The sequence below is a fragment of the Anser cygnoides genome, chromosome 5 (genome assembly GCF_040182565.1).
Source record: "Anser cygnoides isolate HZ-2024a breed goose chromosome 5, Taihu_goose_T2T_genome, whole genome shotgun sequence".
Classification (NCBI taxonomy): Eukaryota; Metazoa; Chordata; class Aves; order Anseriformes; family Anatidae; genus Anser; species Anser cygnoides.
The window spans coordinates 31,634,767-31,654,842 of record NC_089877.1 but is presented as its reverse complement, the minus strand read 5'-3'; the positions used below and the strand labels follow the sequence as shown (position 1 = coordinate 31,654,842).

At 44.2% G+C, this 20,076-nt stretch overlaps 2 protein-coding genes across 4 annotated transcripts in view; both read right to left on the bottom strand.

The window, feature by feature from the left end:
- The window catches only part of DNAL1 (dynein axonemal light chain 1), a 16,523-nt gene extending 4,278 nt beyond the window's left edge, over positions 1-12,245 (bottom strand). The window contains exons 1-7 of one of the 3 annotated variants that reach the window (XM_048064923.2): positions 12,109-12,245; positions 9,875-9,913; positions 6,432-6,541; positions 5,384-5,439; positions 2,586-2,641; positions 1,490-1,616; positions 947-1,093 (exon numbers count right to left, since the gene is read on the bottom strand). In XM_048064923.2, the coding sequence (XP_047920880.1) occupies positions 947-1,093; positions 1,490-1,616; positions 2,586-2,641; positions 5,384-5,439; positions 6,432-6,541; positions 9,875-9,913; positions 12,109-12,111 (538 nt within the window). In that variant the 5' untranslated portion in view covers positions 12,112-12,245. Of the gene's footprint in view, positions 1-946; positions 1,094-1,489; positions 1,617-2,585; positions 2,642-5,383; positions 5,440-6,431; positions 6,542-9,874; positions 9,914-11,528; positions 11,698-11,777; positions 11,890-12,108 lie in introns of those variants that run through there. The other 2 variants (XM_066998719.1, XM_048064924.2) reach the window with 2 other exon arrangements.
- LOC106040707 (acyl-coenzyme A thioesterase 5-like) lies at positions 9,874-20,076 on the bottom strand. Its single transcript, XM_013188782.3, has 4 exons — positions 18,966-20,076; positions 16,067-16,269; positions 12,109-15,412; positions 9,874-9,913 (listed from the first exon to the last, which is right to left on the bottom strand). The coding sequence occupies exons 1-3, from the start codon at positions 19,963-19,965 to the stop codon at positions 14,837-14,839; spliced, it is 1,779 nt and encodes a 592-aa protein (XP_013044236.3). The 5' UTR covers positions 19,966-20,076; the 3' UTR covers positions 9,874-9,913; positions 12,109-14,836.

The following is a 20,076-nucleotide window of genomic DNA, read 5'->3' as shown; positions in this document are numbered from 1 at the left end:
TCTCTCACCGGGCTTCCACTTCCTAAAAAATTCATATTACTTCAGTGGATCTGGTTTCAATGGCCCATCTGCTGCTCCCTAAACTGATGCTGTCCGCTTGTACCTTTCCTGCTGCTACTCTGACCTGTTATTAGTGTTACCAGTCCTGCTCTCCTCTTCACTGCTTTAGCAAATGGGATAACAGAGAACAGTTAACATCTCCATTAGCAGAAATTAGGATATGTAAAACAGATTTTAAAACTATCTCACTTCCACTCACAATTCAGGACATTCTTTAATGTATTTTCATATCAGTGACTTACAAAGGAGAGCAGCAGAGAAGAGGTCATAAATTCAGGCTTACTGAAATGAAGAGAGGGCAATACTCCGGCATTTGGGAAACTTGCATGAAGCTTTGAAAAGCTGCCTTTGTACCAGAAATAAAGAAAGAATATATCCCTGTCCACCCTCATTCCCCCAAATCACCATCTTTTGTTGGAAAAAAACAAATTTGCTGGGAAAACTGTAATTCATCTTGCCTGACTGAAAGCTTAACTTACTTAATGACAAATACTTAAGTATATAATTTCACAAGTCAACATGTGAATTCCCCAAGAGAACTTCAAACCACTATTAAATGTGTATATATATTTCAGTTTCCTACTAGTTATGTGCTAAAACTATTTCACTGGATAACTTTAAGAGTAAAGCCCAACTGTGGGCTGACTGCAAGGCTTCTTGGATTTAACAGTCTAAAACACATCAGACATTTTCAGAAGATCCTGCAGCTGGCACTGCAAAACTCGGCTGCCACAGGTTTAGCCTACTTCTGAATAACCCCAAAAAGAGAAGGGAGGAATATTACATGGTCACACAGATGAGTTTCTGAGGTTGTGATTCATTTGCTTGTGGACTTCTTTGTATTAATCTCTTCACTTAGATCAATTGCCTCGTGCCCCAAACTCACCATCCAGCTTTTTCAGCTTGGGCACCCGTTTGGTTGCTTCTTCAATCCAATTGTTCTTCTGGTCAGAGGCGTATTTCTCTTGTAGTGGGTTGCCTACAAACACCAGATCCTCTAGTAATGGCAGCTCTGCCAGTCTCGCAAACTCTGCTGCAACCACAAATGTGAAAACACCAACCAGATTGTGGAACGTGGAAAGTACAACTGCACCAAACCTTCTTTTCAAACTCCATGCAAACATAAATAGCATGAGATACAAGAGGATAGGGATTGTTGGGGCTTGAACTGGTAGCAGGTTAAAGAACAGGTACACGTTTCAAATAAGTCCAAGCAAAATGATTCAAAGAACAAACTCCATTGGGCTTAGAAGTTAAATTCAACTTTCTAACTACTTTTAATCTCTTGCATGAGTGGCTGTTTAGGGATTCAGTGCGCCTCTGCAGGCTTATCAGTAAATCTTAAGCCCCAGACCAAACAGAACTATTTTTCACTTGCTCATGCATTCACTATACTACTTAGGAAGCTAAATAGACAGGAACGGCTTACCCCAGTCTTTCACCAAATTATTTGACATATAAAGAACCTTCAGCTTCTTCATTACACGGATACCCCTCAGTTTCTCAATGAAGTTGTACGAGATCCACAACTCCTCTAACGTGTCTCCAACTGCCTCCTGGAAAATGACAGGACGACTCAGGTAACTGAAATTAAGTCTTGCTTATTCTTCAGATTTACTCTTCTTCACCCCTACAGACCACCTCATGTAAGAAAATACTAAAGTATAGCGGTCCTCATTTCCTTTTAAGCAGGTCCCTAATTAAGCATTACAAATATCAGTGGCAATTAAGAGCAAAGGATATGAAATATATTTTGGAGGACTGAAATCACAATACTAAAATAAGACAAGGAATAGTTGGCAGAAGCAATTGTTCTTAAGGCATAGGGACAGAGGAGACAAATTTGGCTGTTTGTGCACTGCAAATATCAATAAAGTAACTACAATTCAACAACTCAGGGGTTTTTATGCAGTATGAGAGAATGATTCATTTCAACTGCATATACATTTGTACCTGAAGAACAGAAGTTGCTTTCATAACTCCCTCAAAAAAAGAGTTTTTGTAAACCAACCACTATACATTGAGTCTGCAGTTTACAATTAAGAGATAAGGCATCTCTGAGGGCAGCAATAGCTTCGAAGAGGAATATTCTGTGGGGGAAACATACAGTATCTCTCAAGGAAGAAAAGAGTTTCTACATTTATTAAAAAAATAATAAGTTGATCGAAGAAAAGTTCTGCCTTAATGCAAATGTAACAAGACTGATCCCATTTTTTTTACCCAATTCCTCCCCTGCCTGGTAAACTCAGTCCTTCTTCCACCTTCTGCCCCAAAGCCCTATTGCTCAGGGTGCCGGGTAACATAAATGGGACAGACTCTCATGAAGCATGTGTTCACAGGCCTGCCAATATTTTTAGTAAAGAACCATAGCTTAAGTATGAGTTTTCTGGAAGAAAAACCCTTACAGAAGTCTGTAGGAATTATTTTAATGTAAAGCCAGGCTTTTATGAACATAGGGAAATTAATCCACATCCTAGACAGCACTCCCTTTTGTTAGTAAAGACTTAATACTAAGAAGCACGTACCAATCCATTCAAGTTCTTTATGTTATTTCTTCCCAAAGACAGAATCCTCAAATTTTCTGAAATGGATAAAAGAAAGTTTCTTGTTAGTAAGAGACTTTTGTGTGTAAGAAGGTGCTGTAAGTTAGTAAAACTCCATACTCTACTTCTAAAAAATAAACAAACAAACAAACTCTACATTCTGAGTAGGCTGTCCTAAGAAAGAATGACATAACAGAAAGAAAAACTCCCGACAATGAACAGGAATTGATGCAGTGGACAGATCAGAAACATGCTCATGAATACAAAGCTTGTTACCTTGTTGAACTGCAGTCCAAAAAAATACTGGGGAAAAATAATCATCTTGCACCTGAACTCTTAACTGCTAACTTGCTGGGTTTGATTTCACATAGTGAAAATCCCTTCTTTGTTCCACTTTCATTTTAAGGCAACAGATTTGATTTTTAAAATAGAGACAGCATATACAGCTTCCTTACAGAAGTCTGGTGAGAAACATCTCAACTTAGCCTAGTACCCAGACAAAGCAGCTTTTTAAGTGAGCTGTTCTTGCTGGATTTTTAAACTCAAACCATGACAAAAGAGCAGTCCTTCTGTAAAACTCATTTTCAGTTTTCACGCAAGCTTTCTTGATGGTGTAAATAGGCAAACCGAGTTGCAGCATATAGCTGGGTTAAGTGTGGATCAATACTTCTCACTAATATTTCAAGACTTCTTATTAGCTGAAGGATGAAACACTTAATGATCTTGTTTTCTTCTTCTATGTATAATGATTGAAAATACACTGTGCAATAATTAATGGCAAGAACAATGAATGTTCCAGTCTAGTAGCAACAGGCTGCACTGATAGCACTTGCAGTGGCTAGGGACTGCTATGCACGAAGACTCGAGGCTGATCTAGAAGACGTAATTATATGTTCTATCTCAAAGAATGCAGGGATGAAACCACACCTGGTAAAACCACACCTGGCAAATATTCTAAACCAGGAAGACTAGTTATTAAAATTTTGAGGTACAATCAGAATTTATTTATTTTTTTAAACACAACAGGTTAATACGCAACCAGGCTCAAAGTACGGAAACTCATAATCAGTAAGTCTAAAGTCGACCACAGCTGATATTCTCCAGAATATCCCTAAGGATCCCCATCCACATGGGAAAGCCTTTGGGTCTAGCCAGCTATCCTTACTCTCTTTGAAACTCGCATTTAGAAATTACAAGTTTGCACTAGCTCTGGAAATTTCTAAGAGATGAGAGGATACTTAAAAATACAAAAATGACATTGCTTAAAAAGTTATGCCTTAAAACTGTTTCTAATTGCTGTTACTGCTCTTTAGTACTCTTGTTCTGAGATATTATATATTTTAGAAGAAGATCTCCCTCATGGAATATTTACACACATTACAACACAAAACCAGCACTTGTTGCTATCTAAAACAGCTTCCTCACATGTATGGACACAGGGGTGTGGTCCTTCACACAGAATTATCTACTCAGCATAATCCCTATATCAGGTATATACACTAATATTCATCTTTTCTGTCTGAAAAGAGTGCTGGATGCTTGAACAGATTTCTCAGCTTCCTCTCTGTAATGAATAAAAGCAAATACCTAATAATAACGTGTTTGCTTTCATTGCTATGAACACCGATCTCTCTCTCTTTCACAGAAGCCAACAGAAATTGTGAGGTCCTCACGTACCTTTAAGAGACAGACCACGTAGTTCTATGTTGTCTGGCCTCCAGATCAAATATTTGGCACAGAACATTTGTTTTGATTCTATATTTTATTAATATAAATGTTTAAGATGCTTTAAAAGACTTGTTATGTTTTATGCCACTTAAGACTTGATTGGATTCACCTTTATTATGTAACTGCCTATTTATTTTTCGCTCGTGACAGAGTTATCCACATTGAACTATTACAGCATAGTTATTTGGGAAGACTCTACTGAAATATTTTTCCCTGATTGAGAAAGTCTGAGCATATTATGAAGACAGTTAAGTTCATCAGGCTCCTTGACATCCCTGTCAGTGTGTAGTTGTGGAGGACAGTATTCCAGATTCTTTATCTATCTGCCTGGCAGTTTGATGGGGACAGAATAGCCTGGAATTTCTAGCCCAGAACCTTCAGCTCTTTGCCAGCCTCATGCCACAGAGTCAGAGTCTTCAGGACAGACCTTTCGGATTTCTGTCCAAAAGTAGAAGAGAAACCCAGTGAGCTTCAGGGTTTCATAGACAGCTGCCCAGAGGTGTTCAGTTCCACCTTCTAGTCAGTTGGCACACACCTTTCAAGCAAGAACAAAACCAAACCAAGTACATCCAAGGATTAGTACATCCAAACCCTCTACAAAATGGAATGACATTTATCCTTCCAGATCTACATCACTCCAACCTCAGCAGCAGACAATACCACAATTACAAAGCTGTTGAACTGCAGACTGTCCCCATCATGAGTGTGGAAACTGGCTGTTAAATCATTCTAGAATCAATTAGGTGTTGGATATCATAACTCAGGCCACTGGCGGTTACAAAGGTGTTTCTGAATGGATTTGTTTTGTTGAGCTTGCACAGCAAGACAACTGGCAAGACTGTATAGAGGTACATGCTTGAATACAATATTACTGCTAAACATGCATTCTCCAGGAAGACAGGTAATTTTAAAGTCAATTGCAATTTTCTATGAGGAAGGAGTTAAAAAGAATAAGAATAGGTATACAGGTGGACACATATGACAAATTGTGGTATTATGTCCTATCCAAGCAATTAGAAACAAATACAACCAGTCACTGGTGTGTCACTTACTTAGGCTGTTCAAGTTGGCGATTCTTTCAATGCAGTTTGTAGACAACGACAATTTCCTTTAAAAGCAAGAACAATTAACTCAGAGTATAAAAGGAATCACTGTATCAAGAGAGTTCCACATCCAAACACTATTGCATTAGAAATAACTGTCTATTCTTCTCTCATTAGATAGTGAACAAGCTGTATGTGTGAACAGAGTCAAAATATCCGCAAACCCTCATGATTTCTGTAAATTTATTTAGCTTCTAGGAGAGTACCATGTGCTACTAATATCACATATGGGGTTATCTTTTTACGCCTAGCCTTAACAAGTGCATGGACATCGATTTCTGAAATGGCTCTAAATCCTTTCCAGAAGTCCCCTTTTTTCTCTGTCTCCCATCTCCTAGATAGACAATACTACATTTTCCTCAGTTACCCAACGGCCTTACTGATTTGGTACCCAGAGCTACTTAGACAACTCTGCGTGCCACCATACTGTGTGCCACGTGGGCACATTAACCAAGGCAACACGTTGTACAGTTATGAGATTAATGCTGTAGGACTCAATACAAACAGAATTTTAGGAAGAAACTCTAATTTGTTGCCAATCAACACAGAAAAAGCCTGAGCAAGTGGATGAGATACTACAGTCTTTGGCTTATATCACCAAAGAAATAATATATAAATAATAGCTTTTGATGTTAAACTGCAACAGCCGTGCATAAATTTTGGAATGCATCATAAATGTGTCAGTTAGCTGACAGATTCCAAGCATGGACCTGTAGTTATATACTGATGAACAATACCGCAATTTTCTGGGGACAAATATTAGTACAGAATCTACCATAACATCTTCTTGATTAAGTGACAGAGATCTTGGAATTAAAAACAGCGACTGTTGGTAGAAAGAGAAGCTTAGTTGAGAAAAAAAAAAAGAAAAAAAACATTGCTTAGAAAGTCACACTTAAACATAGCAAACATATTTACATAGCTGACAGCAGAAAAATTAAAATTAATACAAAGAGAAGACAATGGTTGTTTCCAATTTGTTTTTAGCTGAACTTACTCGCAGTTAACAAGGGTGGAGAGAGATTCATCCATCCTCTCTACAGGAGGAATCTGGCCGTACAGTTTCACCTCTTTTGCCTCTGAAGCCTTCTGGCCATTTTTTTCTTCCTAAAGAAAAGAGAAGGTGAAGAATGTGCACACTGCTACATGCAGTTACTAAGAATTACTATAACATTCCTATAAAAGTAATTACTATAGGGATAATTCCAATATACTACTAAAAGAAATTACTGAAAAGAGGGAGCTCTCTGAATACTCTTTATCAAGAGCCCAGTTGGTGAAGCATGAAGAGGGGAAGGGTAGCTTTGTTGTAAGATACTAAAAGCATGTACACATTACATAAGGTTTTATCTTTTTTTTTTTTTTTGAAGTTGCGTTACACTTGAGCAATTTCATTCAGGCATCCTCTCCTGAAAAGAAATGGAGAATAACTGGAGGTCTGAAAGTCTGAATCAAAGCAGTTTCACAGAGACTGACATGTAGGAGCCTCAACTGGAGCCAATCTGAAACAGAAGCACATTCTTAAAATCTCTCACAAAAATCTCCTTTCTACTTCACCCAGAAAGCTCAGGACTCACGGCTAGCTCACAACACAAACTCAGAATGGGGGGGAGTGCATTTTGGGGGAGAGTCTCAACAGCATTTTTCTCAAATCTTTCCATGTTTTTAGCCGTTTTGAATAGCCCCTAGATACTCCTCTTTGTGAAGTTGGAGCTGTGACTCCTGCTCCCCTGTCTGAGGTGGTAGCTTGCACCCAGCCTCAAATTGGTAACTCCGTCATGCAGTTATACCTCCTAACAGACATGTACATGAAAAGAGAAACATCTTACACTCTTCTGAAAAATGGAAAAAAAACAAAAACAAAAAAAACAACACACCATAGGACAAAGAGGGAGTCCTGAGTCTAGACTGACTGTATTCTACCTTTGAATCAAAAGCCAGTTAGAAATCATGGAGAAGTTGTGATTTAAAGAAAAGTATAAATCCTTACCATTCACAGAATTAGGAATTGAAAAAGAATCACCTCTAGTTAGTCATTAAAAAGGAGCAGAAGATTTCACACTTCAGAGAGTACAGTAAAAGACAAATTTCCTGTTTACAACCTAAGCTGATAATTTTCTAGATTATATTCTTTATAAAATCCAGAGATTTAGAAAAATAGTCATAATTTCAGCATTTGGGTGTGTTTATTTAAAAATACAATCTATTAAATCTTTTCAAATTCTGAAGTGATGGTAATTATTGACTGAACACTTGGGCCAAGTCTCTTTTTCAGTAATAACACTAGTTTTGACAGCTGCTTCCCTGCCAGCACAAAGAGAACATTTTGTTGATTCCCTCAGCATTCAGTGGGAGGGCTGGAGGTCCGTTAACAAAGGAGAAATCTATTTGGAGTTTTCAAAACAAGGAGTCTTGTTTTCTCCCCCATTTTATGCAGCTGTTGAGAAGTGAGAGAGCTGATGTCCGGCCTGTTTTCTCTCTCTTTTATATCTCTACTTTTGAACGAAATGAATTGCTTCCCAGAAGCATTTAAGAATACCACAGAACAAGATCAGGTTTTGATAACATTATTTTCTCTCTTATGTGCCCAAAATACTTCCGGCAACTTAATTTGATAGAAAATTATTACATTGCTACATGCGTTTACTTATATTCCAGTTTCTGTCCAAATCCAGTGTGATAATATTTCTGTTCATGATTAGCAATTTAGTAAATAGTATGTCAGATGTTTTGCTAGAATATGGCGAATGTGAAACTTTGAGTTTCTTTTTTAAGAATCAGGATAACGCTGTATCAATTTGCATTTACGCTTAACTTTTAATCTACCATCTTAAACCAACAAATAAAAATACATTTTTTCTTAAAATCTGACAGAGAGGGAGCTCCTAACATGGAATACAGCCATGAGTGAGCACGTGCAGAAAGAAAATTCAGCCTGCTTGCCACCCACCAGCGGAAGGAAGGTCTGATGAAATACCACAATAAACCACAGAGAAACCACAGGTAGAACAGGCACTTTATAAGAACAAGTTACCTGTTTGCTGAGTTAAAGTTGCTTTGATTTAACTAATTTCGTCCTGACTGTAGGGCATAGGTAAACCCTTATGCCAAAGGGTTAGAAATACATCTGGAATGCAACACAACAGCAGATCTAATTCTACAAGTCACATGGACCCAGATTAGGAGCAGTAAAGGGAAGCTTTAACTCCCCCCAGACAACATGAACAGAAAAGCACGTTCAGCACTTTGTAATTAACATTAATGGAAACTCACTGACACGGATCCATTATTTCTAAGAAACATGTGACAAAGGAGCAAATGTAAAATAAATCTTTAACAGAAAACATGGAGTTGAGGTTTTGGAGGGCAGAAAGAGTGAAGGAGGAAAAAGGAAGGATACCATTATTTTTAAATTCATTTCACATCTCTGGTAATACTACTGTCTGCAAGTTGCTGCATTCTAGTTCTTACCAGGGGAGCAAGTGTGAAGTTTGTGGGGCATAGCAACATAGCTGAAAATAAAATGTGAAATACTGAAGGTGCTAAATAACAGCAAAATTCCCAAAGGAGGTAATCTTCAATTGCAGACTGGTACCTTAAGCACATGCTAAAGATCATCTGGCTTCCAGCTATACCTGTTCACAGAACTTCATATCCCGATCTTCTAGAGACAAAAACATTTATAAACTCTCCCTCTCACTCTAGCTGCTGGCCAGAATTAGAGAGTGCAAGCATGTATATACAATGGCTCATGTGTGCCCTCATCTCAAATTCACTGACACTGGGGAAAGATCCTCACTGGGTTCAGCCAACTGAACCCCAGAGGCATCCTCTGCCATCATTTGACATTATATCCACTTTCTTTCCAACAAACAGCTTCCTAGAAGGCTCCATGACAAGGTCAGTCACCGCCCCAAATAACTGTTTGTATTAACAGAGTACTTTAAGAAGAAAAACAAGAAACTCACTCTGAGACAAGCTTTGCACAGCGGCCAATATAAGGGACAGTCTGTTACCAGACAATAGGAGAAGGTTCACTGACTTCAGTATAGTCAGCATTTCATACCTGTTTACTCTGTGGGAAGAACTGTACTCAGGTAAAACGAACAAGGCATAATTAAAGCATGACATCCCCAACTATAAACTTCTCTGTAGCTTCGGGCCTTCTGTCAATGCATATTCAGCAGAACGAGGCAAGAGAGCAAAACAGACTTGTCTTTACCAACCATGTGGGTTTACCAAGAGCATGCAGAAAATCCAACACAACTGATTATTCCTCAATAACAGGAATAGAATTTTTACTTTGTGAAACTTTGTATGGCAGATGTTTCAAGCAAACATATGTGTTACAGTAAGTTTGAAAAATTAGTTTATTTGAATGCAGTCAAAATCCACGCCACCGAGTACCACAAAGCAGCTAGGTACTGTTCTAGCACTTACCCACTTGGCTAGAGCTTCTTTGATAGTCGTTGCTTTTGCCTAAAAATAAAACAAACTAAAATGAATATTCATTGCGATTTTTTAGCTGGCATGTTCACTGCAAACCTTCCTCCTCCCCCTTCCCTTTTCCAGTCCTGCTTATCTCCCCCTTTAGGGCCTTATTGCCCTCTAGCTGATTCTAAGAAGCTGGAACCCACCAGGTGTCTCTTCATTTTATTTTCTGGGGAACTCAGAAGCATTTTCAGAAGGAATCGGTTGGACTCACGAGAGCACATCATCTTCCTGACCTTACTTCTTGCCCAGTCTGGACCATGGGTTTGGTCACTGCTTATTAGCTTTGACTAATTCAATTGAACTCAAAGGCTCAGAGGTTACTGCACTGAAAAATGTGGTTTAATGCTCTGAAAAAAACTCACTTGCTATTAATGTGCATTAGCAATTTCCTTTCTGAAAATGACTCAGTGAATAGACAGAAAGATAAAGCCTGTTAAAGTTCACCAAAGAAAATAAGGCACATCTTGCCAAAAATCAAAAGCAATCTAAAATGTTTATATTTGTTTTTCTCCAATTATTTTATGTTCAGTCACATCATGAGATGTGAATACATATAATATTCAGTTAAAAAAAATCTGAGAGCTCCTGTACCAGGCTTTTTAAGGATTCACCCACTGATCGACCTTCAGTTGTCTCTAACTTTTCTGCATCTCATAAGTCCCATCAACACTAAATGACAATAACCAGAACAGTAGTATATAGAGACACTCGTATATCCTAAACATTAAACATATTCCAAGAAGTTTTCAAATTAAAAAGGCCCCAGAGACCGATCTTTCACAAATCAGCAGCCTCCTCCCTATAAAATCAATGCAGCCCTTCAGTGTAGCGCTAGCACATGCAGAGCTTTTCAGGTAATCAGATATCAAAACACTGACCACAAAAGTTAAAACAAACTAACTTCAGCTCCAAATCTCAGAGGTAGTCACCTCAGGTCACAAAGCTTTAATGCTGGGTACTTTAAACCCCTGGAAATTTTGGACCCAAAGGCAAAAGACAAGGGTTGTGGCAGCTGCAAACAGAAGAATGGCTGCAGGCACTGAATACCCAGCAACAGCCTGAGACCCAACAAGAGTAAGGGCTCTGAGCTCCATTTCAATCCCATTTCAATCCCATTCGTATTATGTGCTAGCTAGCTCCAGGCCCAGTGCAGTTAACCTGGCAAACTTCTGGCACGACAGCATCTGCTTAGAGCCTGGCGGGGATAAACCCCAGTGACTCCTGTTCAGAAGGCTGCATCCCTAGTCCCCGCTCTGACAGCCCCATGAAGCTGAGGGTGCCACAGCTGCCAGGGTGCCAGCAAAAACCACTGGCTTCCAGTTAATCTTTTTTTTTTTTTTTGGATGGGAACTTCCTCACATTTTTTCACAATTCTGCTAGTCTTTTGTAACAGTATTTGGGTGCGTGATCTCAGTCACTCACAGGGACTCTTTCTGTTTCAAATTCCTGCCTAAAACCAGATCAGACTTTGAAGCCAGCGATCCACGGGCATCGAGGAACGGTTTCTTCCCTGACCTCTGCTGACTTGTCTCTCCCGTTATAACGTCCAATTTGACGGAAATGAGAAAATCAGCATGGGGGTTATCACGAGAACACATACCAGGGATTTTTTGTTTTTTAGGTTACTTCGGGGAGATTTCCCTCAGAGAAGGCTATTTTTAGGGGTCCTCTACGTGCATATCGAGCAATGTCCTGCAGGGATTTAGATAAAAGTCGTACTGCTTCAAGTATTCAAAATGCCAAGCGCTCAAGGGCTGGTATCGTCACCCTGCAGAGTCACCACTAACCCTGCCGGACCAAGAAAAATAACACCTCAGGGGGAAAAAAAAAAAAAAAAGCAAGCACGTACACATAAAACTCTAAATTGAAGAAATAGTTTTCTTCCCCAGGAGATGGCTTTGAGCACAGAGCGTTGGCCCCGGGCTATTTACCACATCCCCCCGTGAGAAGAAGCGAACCAGGGACACTTCGCCTCGGTCAGCACGCATTTATTCACCCGCTAGGCAGAGCGCTGCCCCCCACCACCGGCGGGCTGCCCGCAGCCCCCGCCGCCTCCAGAGCGGGCACGGGCTCCGCTGGGCACGCGGCGCCGCCCGGCCCCCCTCAGCCCGGCCCCGGCCGCTCCCTCCCGGCGGGGCCGTGCCCGCCGCCCGCCGCCCCCCGGCCGCTCCCGCACCCACCATTGCCGTTGCTACCCCGCACGCTCCGGTTGCTAGGGCACGGCCGCCTCCCGCGCATGCGCACCGCCGGCGGGGCGGGGAGGGGAGAGAGCACGGAGGCAACCACACCTGGCGACCATAGAGAGCGGGGAGGCCGCCGGGGAGAAAGTCCCATCCCGGAAGTGGCGCGGGGGCGGCCCGCGGGGCATTGTGGGAGGCGGCGGCGGGGCTGCCTCAGTACGGGTACGGGCCCCGGCCCCGGCCCCCCGCGGTGCCGGTAAAGAAGAGCCGCACGCCGCCGGGGGTCCGCACGCTTTATTTCATCGCTCGGGGAACGGGGGGGTGGCACACGCCGCGCTTACAGCCGCGCCCGCACACCAACCTCGCCCCGTCGGCCCACAGCCTGAGGGGCCCCCGGCATGGCCCGGCCCCGGGAGGCGGGCACGGGGCGTGAGGAGCGGGGCCGGAGGTCAGGGCAGGAGGTCAGGGCCGCTGCGTGTGCGCCTCGTGAGCGGCTGCCGCCCGTCTGCGGCCTGCCAGGAGCAATACGAATACACAGAGCACCAGTGCAAGAGCCGGTCGGTTTTCCATAGGGCAGTTTTTGGATTGTTCCGTCCGGAAATATCCTGACCTGTTCACAAAGCTTTATTTTCCCTCCCTTGTTTACAAGATGTTAACAAATAAAATAAGGTGATAAAAAAAATGTTCAGCTTTCCAAACAAGTGACCTACACAGAAACAAAAACCCAATGTCACATTCTTACACTGGCTTTCTTTTTAATAACTCCTAAGTGGTTGACTTCTCTTTCAAGCTGCAGATATCTGACAATATCTAACAGTGAATTATTTTTAAAGGTTTGGGGACTTGTAAGCTACCTGCTTTTCCTTATTTCCCAGTCAGCATTTACTTCCTGAATCTGCAGCTTGCCATCTTGCACAGCAGTGGACGTGGTGTGGTAGCACTGCGGTAAGGAGACAGGTATCAATACCAGGAGGGTAACAGGAGTTACGGGCAGCACTGCTCTACCCCAGCCAGTCATACCAAGAGGTCCAACTGCTGTGGATACACATGACAAGGACAGACAGAACAACAACAAAACAAAAACCGCCTGCAGACAACCCTTTCCTCTATGGCTGCAACTTGGAAAAAAGGCAGGGTGCTACAGATGAGCACCAGCAAGGTGCGCATCACAGCAGGCTGTGGTCCTGGGCTCCTGGGGCGGGCAGTACCAGGGGAGGCTGAAGCACCAGGCAGGGCTCTGCGAAGGTCTCCTCAGGCAGAGGTGAGACGAGGTGTGAAGAGGTTGTGTGTGGAGTGAAATGGCTGGAGCATCTCTTCTAAGGAGTGGATGGATCAATTATTCAATAGGCAGTGACGGTGCATGGAGGAAGTGTGATTTCACTCAAGGAGTAATATGAGCTGCAGAAAGCTAAAGAGACCTGAGCATAATTGGCAGTCAACTGGAGAGAAAAGATCCCTGAGAGCGAAGTAAAATTCAGTGCCGTAAGTGAAGGTTTTGTGTCTTCCTGGGCAGCTCTCAAACTGGTCTCACAAAGTGACCTTGGAAGGAGATTTGCATCAGTTTAACCCTTGCTAACCAGGCCTTCGGCACTGGCAAGACCCTTGCAAGAGAACAAGTCTTTTGGGAAGAAATGTTTCTTTCTACCTGAGTGGGAGGGAAAAATAAGGCACTAGCTAAAAATGAATCACAACAAAAAACAATCCTGGGCATCCCTGGGACAGAAATCCTAGTTGTTGTTTTTTCATATTACGGCTGTAAGTTAATCATCACCACAAGATGACAGCTTTTTTTACAGCCTACCTTCCAGTCTTCTACTCATCAGCTTTTCTCTCAACTCAGCTTCCTCCCCAGGAACAGCTGTCACCATATGTTGACATCATTACCAAGGAGTTTCACAATCCCTAACGTAATGGCAATTGTTCTTAGTTCAAAACAAGTGGTGAAGAGAGAAGTAAGACTTGCACATGGCATAACTGCATTTAACTCTGCTACCTAACAGAATTTTCATGCCCTGTCCACTGCTAATCCAAGGCGTTATAGGAACAGATGATGACGTCCCTAATACAAGACAGCACTAGTGCTGCCATTCTCCCTAGATGACAGGGAAAGTATTCTTGGTTTTCCCCCTTTAACAGGCAACTGTTGCTGCACAAAACCAAGACTGTTTCCAACTGTTGCCAGAAGACCACACTCTAAGGTCAAGAGACTCACTACAAAAACCGATCTCCAGCTTTGTGCAAATGGAAGACACTTCTATAAATCAGAAAATAAATCAGTCCCGGGCTGAAGTAACTGACAGCCCCAAGCCAGGACCATTCATCATTTCGATGTCCAGGTCTCTCATCCACAGGTTGCCGTTGTTCCGCCAGGTGGAAGCAGTCTGGCACTTCTACGGGCAGAGGCTGCGGTGCAGTTCTGTGAGTGGCAACTACTGCAAGCCGGACAGTACCTACCCCTCTCTTCAGACACTTGTTTCTTGGTGCCACGACCAATTCAGGCCATCAAATCTGTACTACAATGCAGCCTAGTTATGATTGGGTCACTTCTCCTCCGTGTACCTACTTAAAATAACTTTGGCTAGTCCAAATAAATCCCTTCCTGTTTGGATGTGTTTAGATGCAACTGTCATTTGGTTATTTCACATTTCAGACCTTTTCTCAGCCAGTCCCTCCAGTCATTTTGGTGGCTCAAGCTCAGCAGCAACAACTTACAGGTGCTTAAGTGCTTTCATCCCAGATGCAAGTGCAGAAACTCCTGAATCTTTCCCCAGGAGTGCTCCTGGGCATGGGCGTGTGCTTTGCTCTCTCCGCCCCCCAGAACGGGCACCCCCAGAACACGATCCACAGCCACCTGACAAAAGGGAGTAGAAGGAGGATCGATTCGGTGACCTGCTCCAGGATAACTCAGCAGCGCAAAGTTTTCTTTCCCATGCTGGCGCAGTCGCCCAATTGCCAGCTGAGCATATAAGGAGCTCTTCCACATACGATCATCTTCCCCTACCACTAGGAGAAAGTGACCTTCTGCTTTTTCAATGGGAATTGCGCACGGAGAATTAGCAGGATTCGTTGGGTCATCCAGAGCTTCAAAGGTGTCAAACACACCAGCGTCAGAAACACTGACCTTATTCATATCGAAACGCAGCCCGGGCAGTGTCATCTCACCATAGTGGAGGTCAGCAACTGTGTTCGAACTACAGCCAGAGATACAGACTGCAGCCACTACCTCTGGCAGGAAGGTGATCATGGAGAGCGCTAGTTCTGCCCCCTTCCCAGTCCCAATCACTCCAACTCCTGGCCCCTTCACCTTCGGATAAGATAGTAGGGTGGGGAAGAGAGGAAGGAAGGAATAAAGAAATTATGCATTAGAAAAGGATTAGCCATTAAATGCCTTTGGACTTGTGCTATTAAAAAAATAATAATAATTATAGATGTGGCCTGTTGGAAAGCTACAGCCTGGATCCAGACTCCTCCCTCTGCTCAAGGGTCTTACTTTTTCAGAGAGAGCAACAAGTGTCAAACCCCATCAAGTAACACTGGTGCCATGTTTGTGCTAGACACAAGTACAATCAGCTGGACCTCACCTATTGCACATTTTGGTGCAAGTATTTTCTTTTTCCCAAAACAGGTAGCAGGAAATTCAAGTACAGACTATTGCTATATAAGCATCTTTATCACCACTGCTCCTGTTTGAAGGCTGTTTCAGCACTTCATTGCCCTAACGATCAAGAATTATCTAGTTTCCAGTGTGAACTTATTTAATGGCCTGTTTGTGCCAGAAGAAATTCACTCTCTGTGGAGATACGCATGGCTGCCTATGCAAGACCTACGCTTTTTCCATTACTTGGCCTAAACCTGCCAAGCATAAGGTGACACTCCAAGAAAATCACAGCCACCCCTTGGGCACGACTACCAAGTCTTTCCTAGTTCCTTGTCTGGAGAGATCTCTCATTACACTCACCTTTGGGTGACGCTGTAGAAATCTAGCTGCCTCCTCAAAGTACTCGAGGTTAAACTCTTTCATGACCTTGGGCAGATCTTCAAAGTCAAAATATGGCAGAGAAAGAGCAGCAAAACCATGGGTAGCCAGGAGACTGGATCTAAATTCAATCAAACCTCCTTCATCACCATACATGTCAATCACTCCTGGGAAGGGGCCATCCCCTGGATTAAGAGGAACAGAGGACAAGTTATCAACAAGACACTAAAAAGTATCTAGTTAGGAGTGAAAAACAAAATATAAAAGGCATAAGACACGTTCTATTCCTAGAACTTCACTACTGCCCCATTTGCACAGCTGAGATTACAGAATTAGTGCTGTATTCCACTTTAGCTATTTCAAACTAAGAACAGATCCTCAGCTTCCTCTTAAAATATGTATGCAGCTAAACGTGTTTTTTTTTTTTTTTTAAATCTAAATGTATTTCTCAATGGTCTTAACCTCCCACCCTTGGAACAATCATACTCTAAATCTGCTATTCTCCAACCAAGAAGTCATACTGTAATTAGCAAGTGCAAGCGCATTGCTAATGAGGCAGTAGCACAGAGGCCTAGAAATAAATTCAATAAAACTTATGCAAACTCTGAAATCAGGTACATTAAGAAAAGAACAGTGGAGACACCCACTGCTGGATGCAATCAGCTGAACTTCCTAGCTCTATCTCAGCATCAACGGTGTAAGAGCTGGCAGCAGACCTGCTATTGCATGTGTGAAAAGACAGGGTAAAACTGACAGGGTGCGGTTACGTGTGTGCAACCGATGCACAGATAAACGCGCATATACATGTGTACCATCAGTCCTGCAAAGCTTCAGAAATATTGAGAACCACAACCTTGAGCAAGCATGCTTTGCAGCCAAGGTTGTGTTGTGTTATTGCTGTCTGTTGTGCTAGTAGATTTTAGGTTAAAGGCTCTGGGAACCATAAAGACCCTGAGTAATTCTATTATTATTTTTTGTCTGGCCACCAGATGTCACCACTGATGCATTCAGATAGAATGGAAATAGAATAGCTCGGCAGAAAAGGTACCTGCTTGTGCAAAAGTGCATTAACTCTCTGTCCTCGTCTATATGCAACAAAGACAACACCTGTGACATTTCAAGGTGCTTGAGAAAAGGAAGTTTTGGAAAAGAAATGCTAGATGGAAACCTCCTAACAAAGCATTAGAAAGTCAGAAAGGCACTGAAACGTGCTTTTGGGTTCTTTTTCTTTCAGTTCTAAAATTCTTCATTGAAATTCAATATTCTGTGTGAGAGAAGACCAGTACAGATAAATTTCTCATAATGCCACGATCAGTAGTAACCTATAGTTAAGAACACTCAGCCTAGATGGCTAGGAAAAAAAAAAAGTACTCTATCACACCTATGTGGAAAGCTTTCTAGCAAGTACATTTGATAAAAGCACAGTCAAGCCTTGAAAGAGTCTTCTTGAGAGAGAGAAACACAACTTCAACTTACAGAAGGATCCTCGACTGCCTTCCTGAGTGCCTACACATGTACATGTATAGATTCTGCATCATTCACTAAGAAGTAGGATGAAATGCTAGACAACTTTACTGATGCTTAAAAAAAAACCCTACAGCCTGTAACTTTTGTGCCTGAAATGTGAAATCCCTTTCACATTATAATTACAGTGTAAGCCCGCTTCTGTAATCTCACTTTTACTGAGGACAGTTGACCTTTACGATTCCTGTCTTAACAATCCCTGAAGCAAAGAAAGATATGGTGGTAATGCTGTAACTGGATCCTCCATCAAGAAGGATGCCAGCATCATTTAAGCAATAATCCCAGACTTTTTTTCATAACATTACAACATCAAACTTTGTAAAGGGATACATGCAGTTCCAGCTTGCAGATTTCTGGATTCCCACTGAGCTCAGCAGAAATTCAGCTCACTCTCTAAGACGGGACATATCAAAATAACCACGTCTCAGTGTTAGAAATTCCAGAATGCTGACTAAACATTTGATCCAAAATTCAAAGTTCAATCTATGCTGTTTTCTTCTTCTTCGGTGGACTTTGGATCTGTATCTAAATGGATAAAAAAAGATTATTGGTTTGGAAATCATTCACTGAGAAGATTTAAATCCCTAATAATTGTAGTGGTACTTGCAGGATTTGGAGAACTAATGTATTATAAGTTAGAGACAATACGGACTGCAGTTGTAGTAGAACAACACCAAGGAGAATACGGAAGTTTAAATCATGGCTCAAGTGTTCAAACGCTGTCATCAGTGTAAGGTTTCATTTTCCAGCAACAGTAGCAGGCCATTGGAATATCACACCTCATAAAACACAGCCATCCCACAAGCAGAACAGGTAGAACTCGTCCAGAAGTCTGTTTTGCATTTGTACCACAGAACAAATGAACTAATTAAACTATTAACTTGGCTTCGGCTCTGGCGTAGCAGAGGTGGAATACTTCTATTTCCCAGAATCTGCCCTGCTGCTCTGCTCATTGGCATGTATGTGTTTCTCAGGGAGGAAAAAGGGCTTTTAAATTAGATGCCACTCAGGGTGAAAGCAGTGGGAGATTTACCAGAGGCTCACAAGGTGAAGCCTATCAGCTTTTCTGAGTATTATGCATTCTGTAGTTCGGAACAAACATGGAACGTAGTGCAAACCCTTGACTGCGAGCGGCAGCGTGCCAAACCCTACAAGCACTGTTCCCATTTCGCTTTCTGCCCCATGACAGCCACCTGCCCGAGCCTGGCCTGCCGGGAGGACGGCGCAGAGCCCCCAGACGCCGTCGCGTCCCCGGGAGATCTCGGGGAAGAGCCACGAGGCCCGTTCGGCCCCGCTCCGGGACGGGGATTTGCCTGGGCCCGGCCGGGCAAGCCGCGGGGTCCCGAGGAGCACTCACCCGGCGGCAGGAAGAGGGAGCCCCTCACGCCTCCCTCCTTCAGCCGGATCCTCCGCACGCCGGGGGCCGTGAACCACCGCTCCACCTCGGCCTTGGCCATCACCGGCCCGTGGATGGCGCCGGGCTGGCTGTGGCCCTGGTGGACCAGCATCTCCACCTTCATCGGCGTGCCGGTGCTGCGGGGGACGAGCCGCTGGTACGGCCTCTCCATGCCGGCGGGGGCGAGGCTCCAGAAGAGCCCCATGGGCTCCACGCCCGTGTAGTCCCCGCCGTGCGAGGCGTCCGTGCCCAGGTGCAGCTGCCCGCGGCCGTCCGCCCGGTAGTGCGCGCACGACTGGAAGAGGCAGCCGCGCTCGTCCGCCACCACGGCCCGCAGGGTCACCGGCTGCCCCGGGGCCAGCCCCGCCACGCGGGTGTCCACCCGCTCGTCCGCCAGCCCGGCGGCGGGGGTCACGGCCACGCTCACGGCCCGGCGGCGGGGCGCGGGGGGCGGCGGCGGGGCGCGGCACAGGGCCCGCAGCGGGGCCGAGGCGGCGGCCGCCGCTCTCCACATGACGGCGGCGGCGGCTGGGCCGAGGGCCGCTGCGCCAACGGCAATAACGGCCGGGCGGCCGCCGCCCCCGCCAGGCAGCCTCAATCGAGAGCTGAGGCCTCCCCCCCCCCGGGGCCGGCCTCCCCCCGGGCCGGCCTCGCCTCGCCCCCGCCGCCCGCCCCGCGGAGCCCGAGGGGTGCCCGGAGCCCGCCCCGGCCCTGCCCGCTCGCAGCCAGGCAGGCAGGCAGGGAGGCAGGCAGGGAGGCAGGCAGGGAGGCAGCCCGAGCTCACGGCTCGCTTTAATGAGTGACAGAAATACAGCCGGTGCGCACCGCGAGGGGCGGCCCGTTCGTTACACGCGCGCGGCTCGGAGCTGTGAGGCGCTGACCCGGTAACAACCTGTGCGAAGGCACCAGCGCCTCCCTTCCTCCGGGCGAGTGTGCCTGGCAGCCGATCGCTACTCACCATCCCCGCTCTTCCCCTCTTCTCAGAGAAAACCCAAGGGAAGGCGGGAGGGCGTTACGGCCTTGCCGAGACGCTACCACAGCCCCACAGCCCTGTGCACAAAGGGACAGGCAG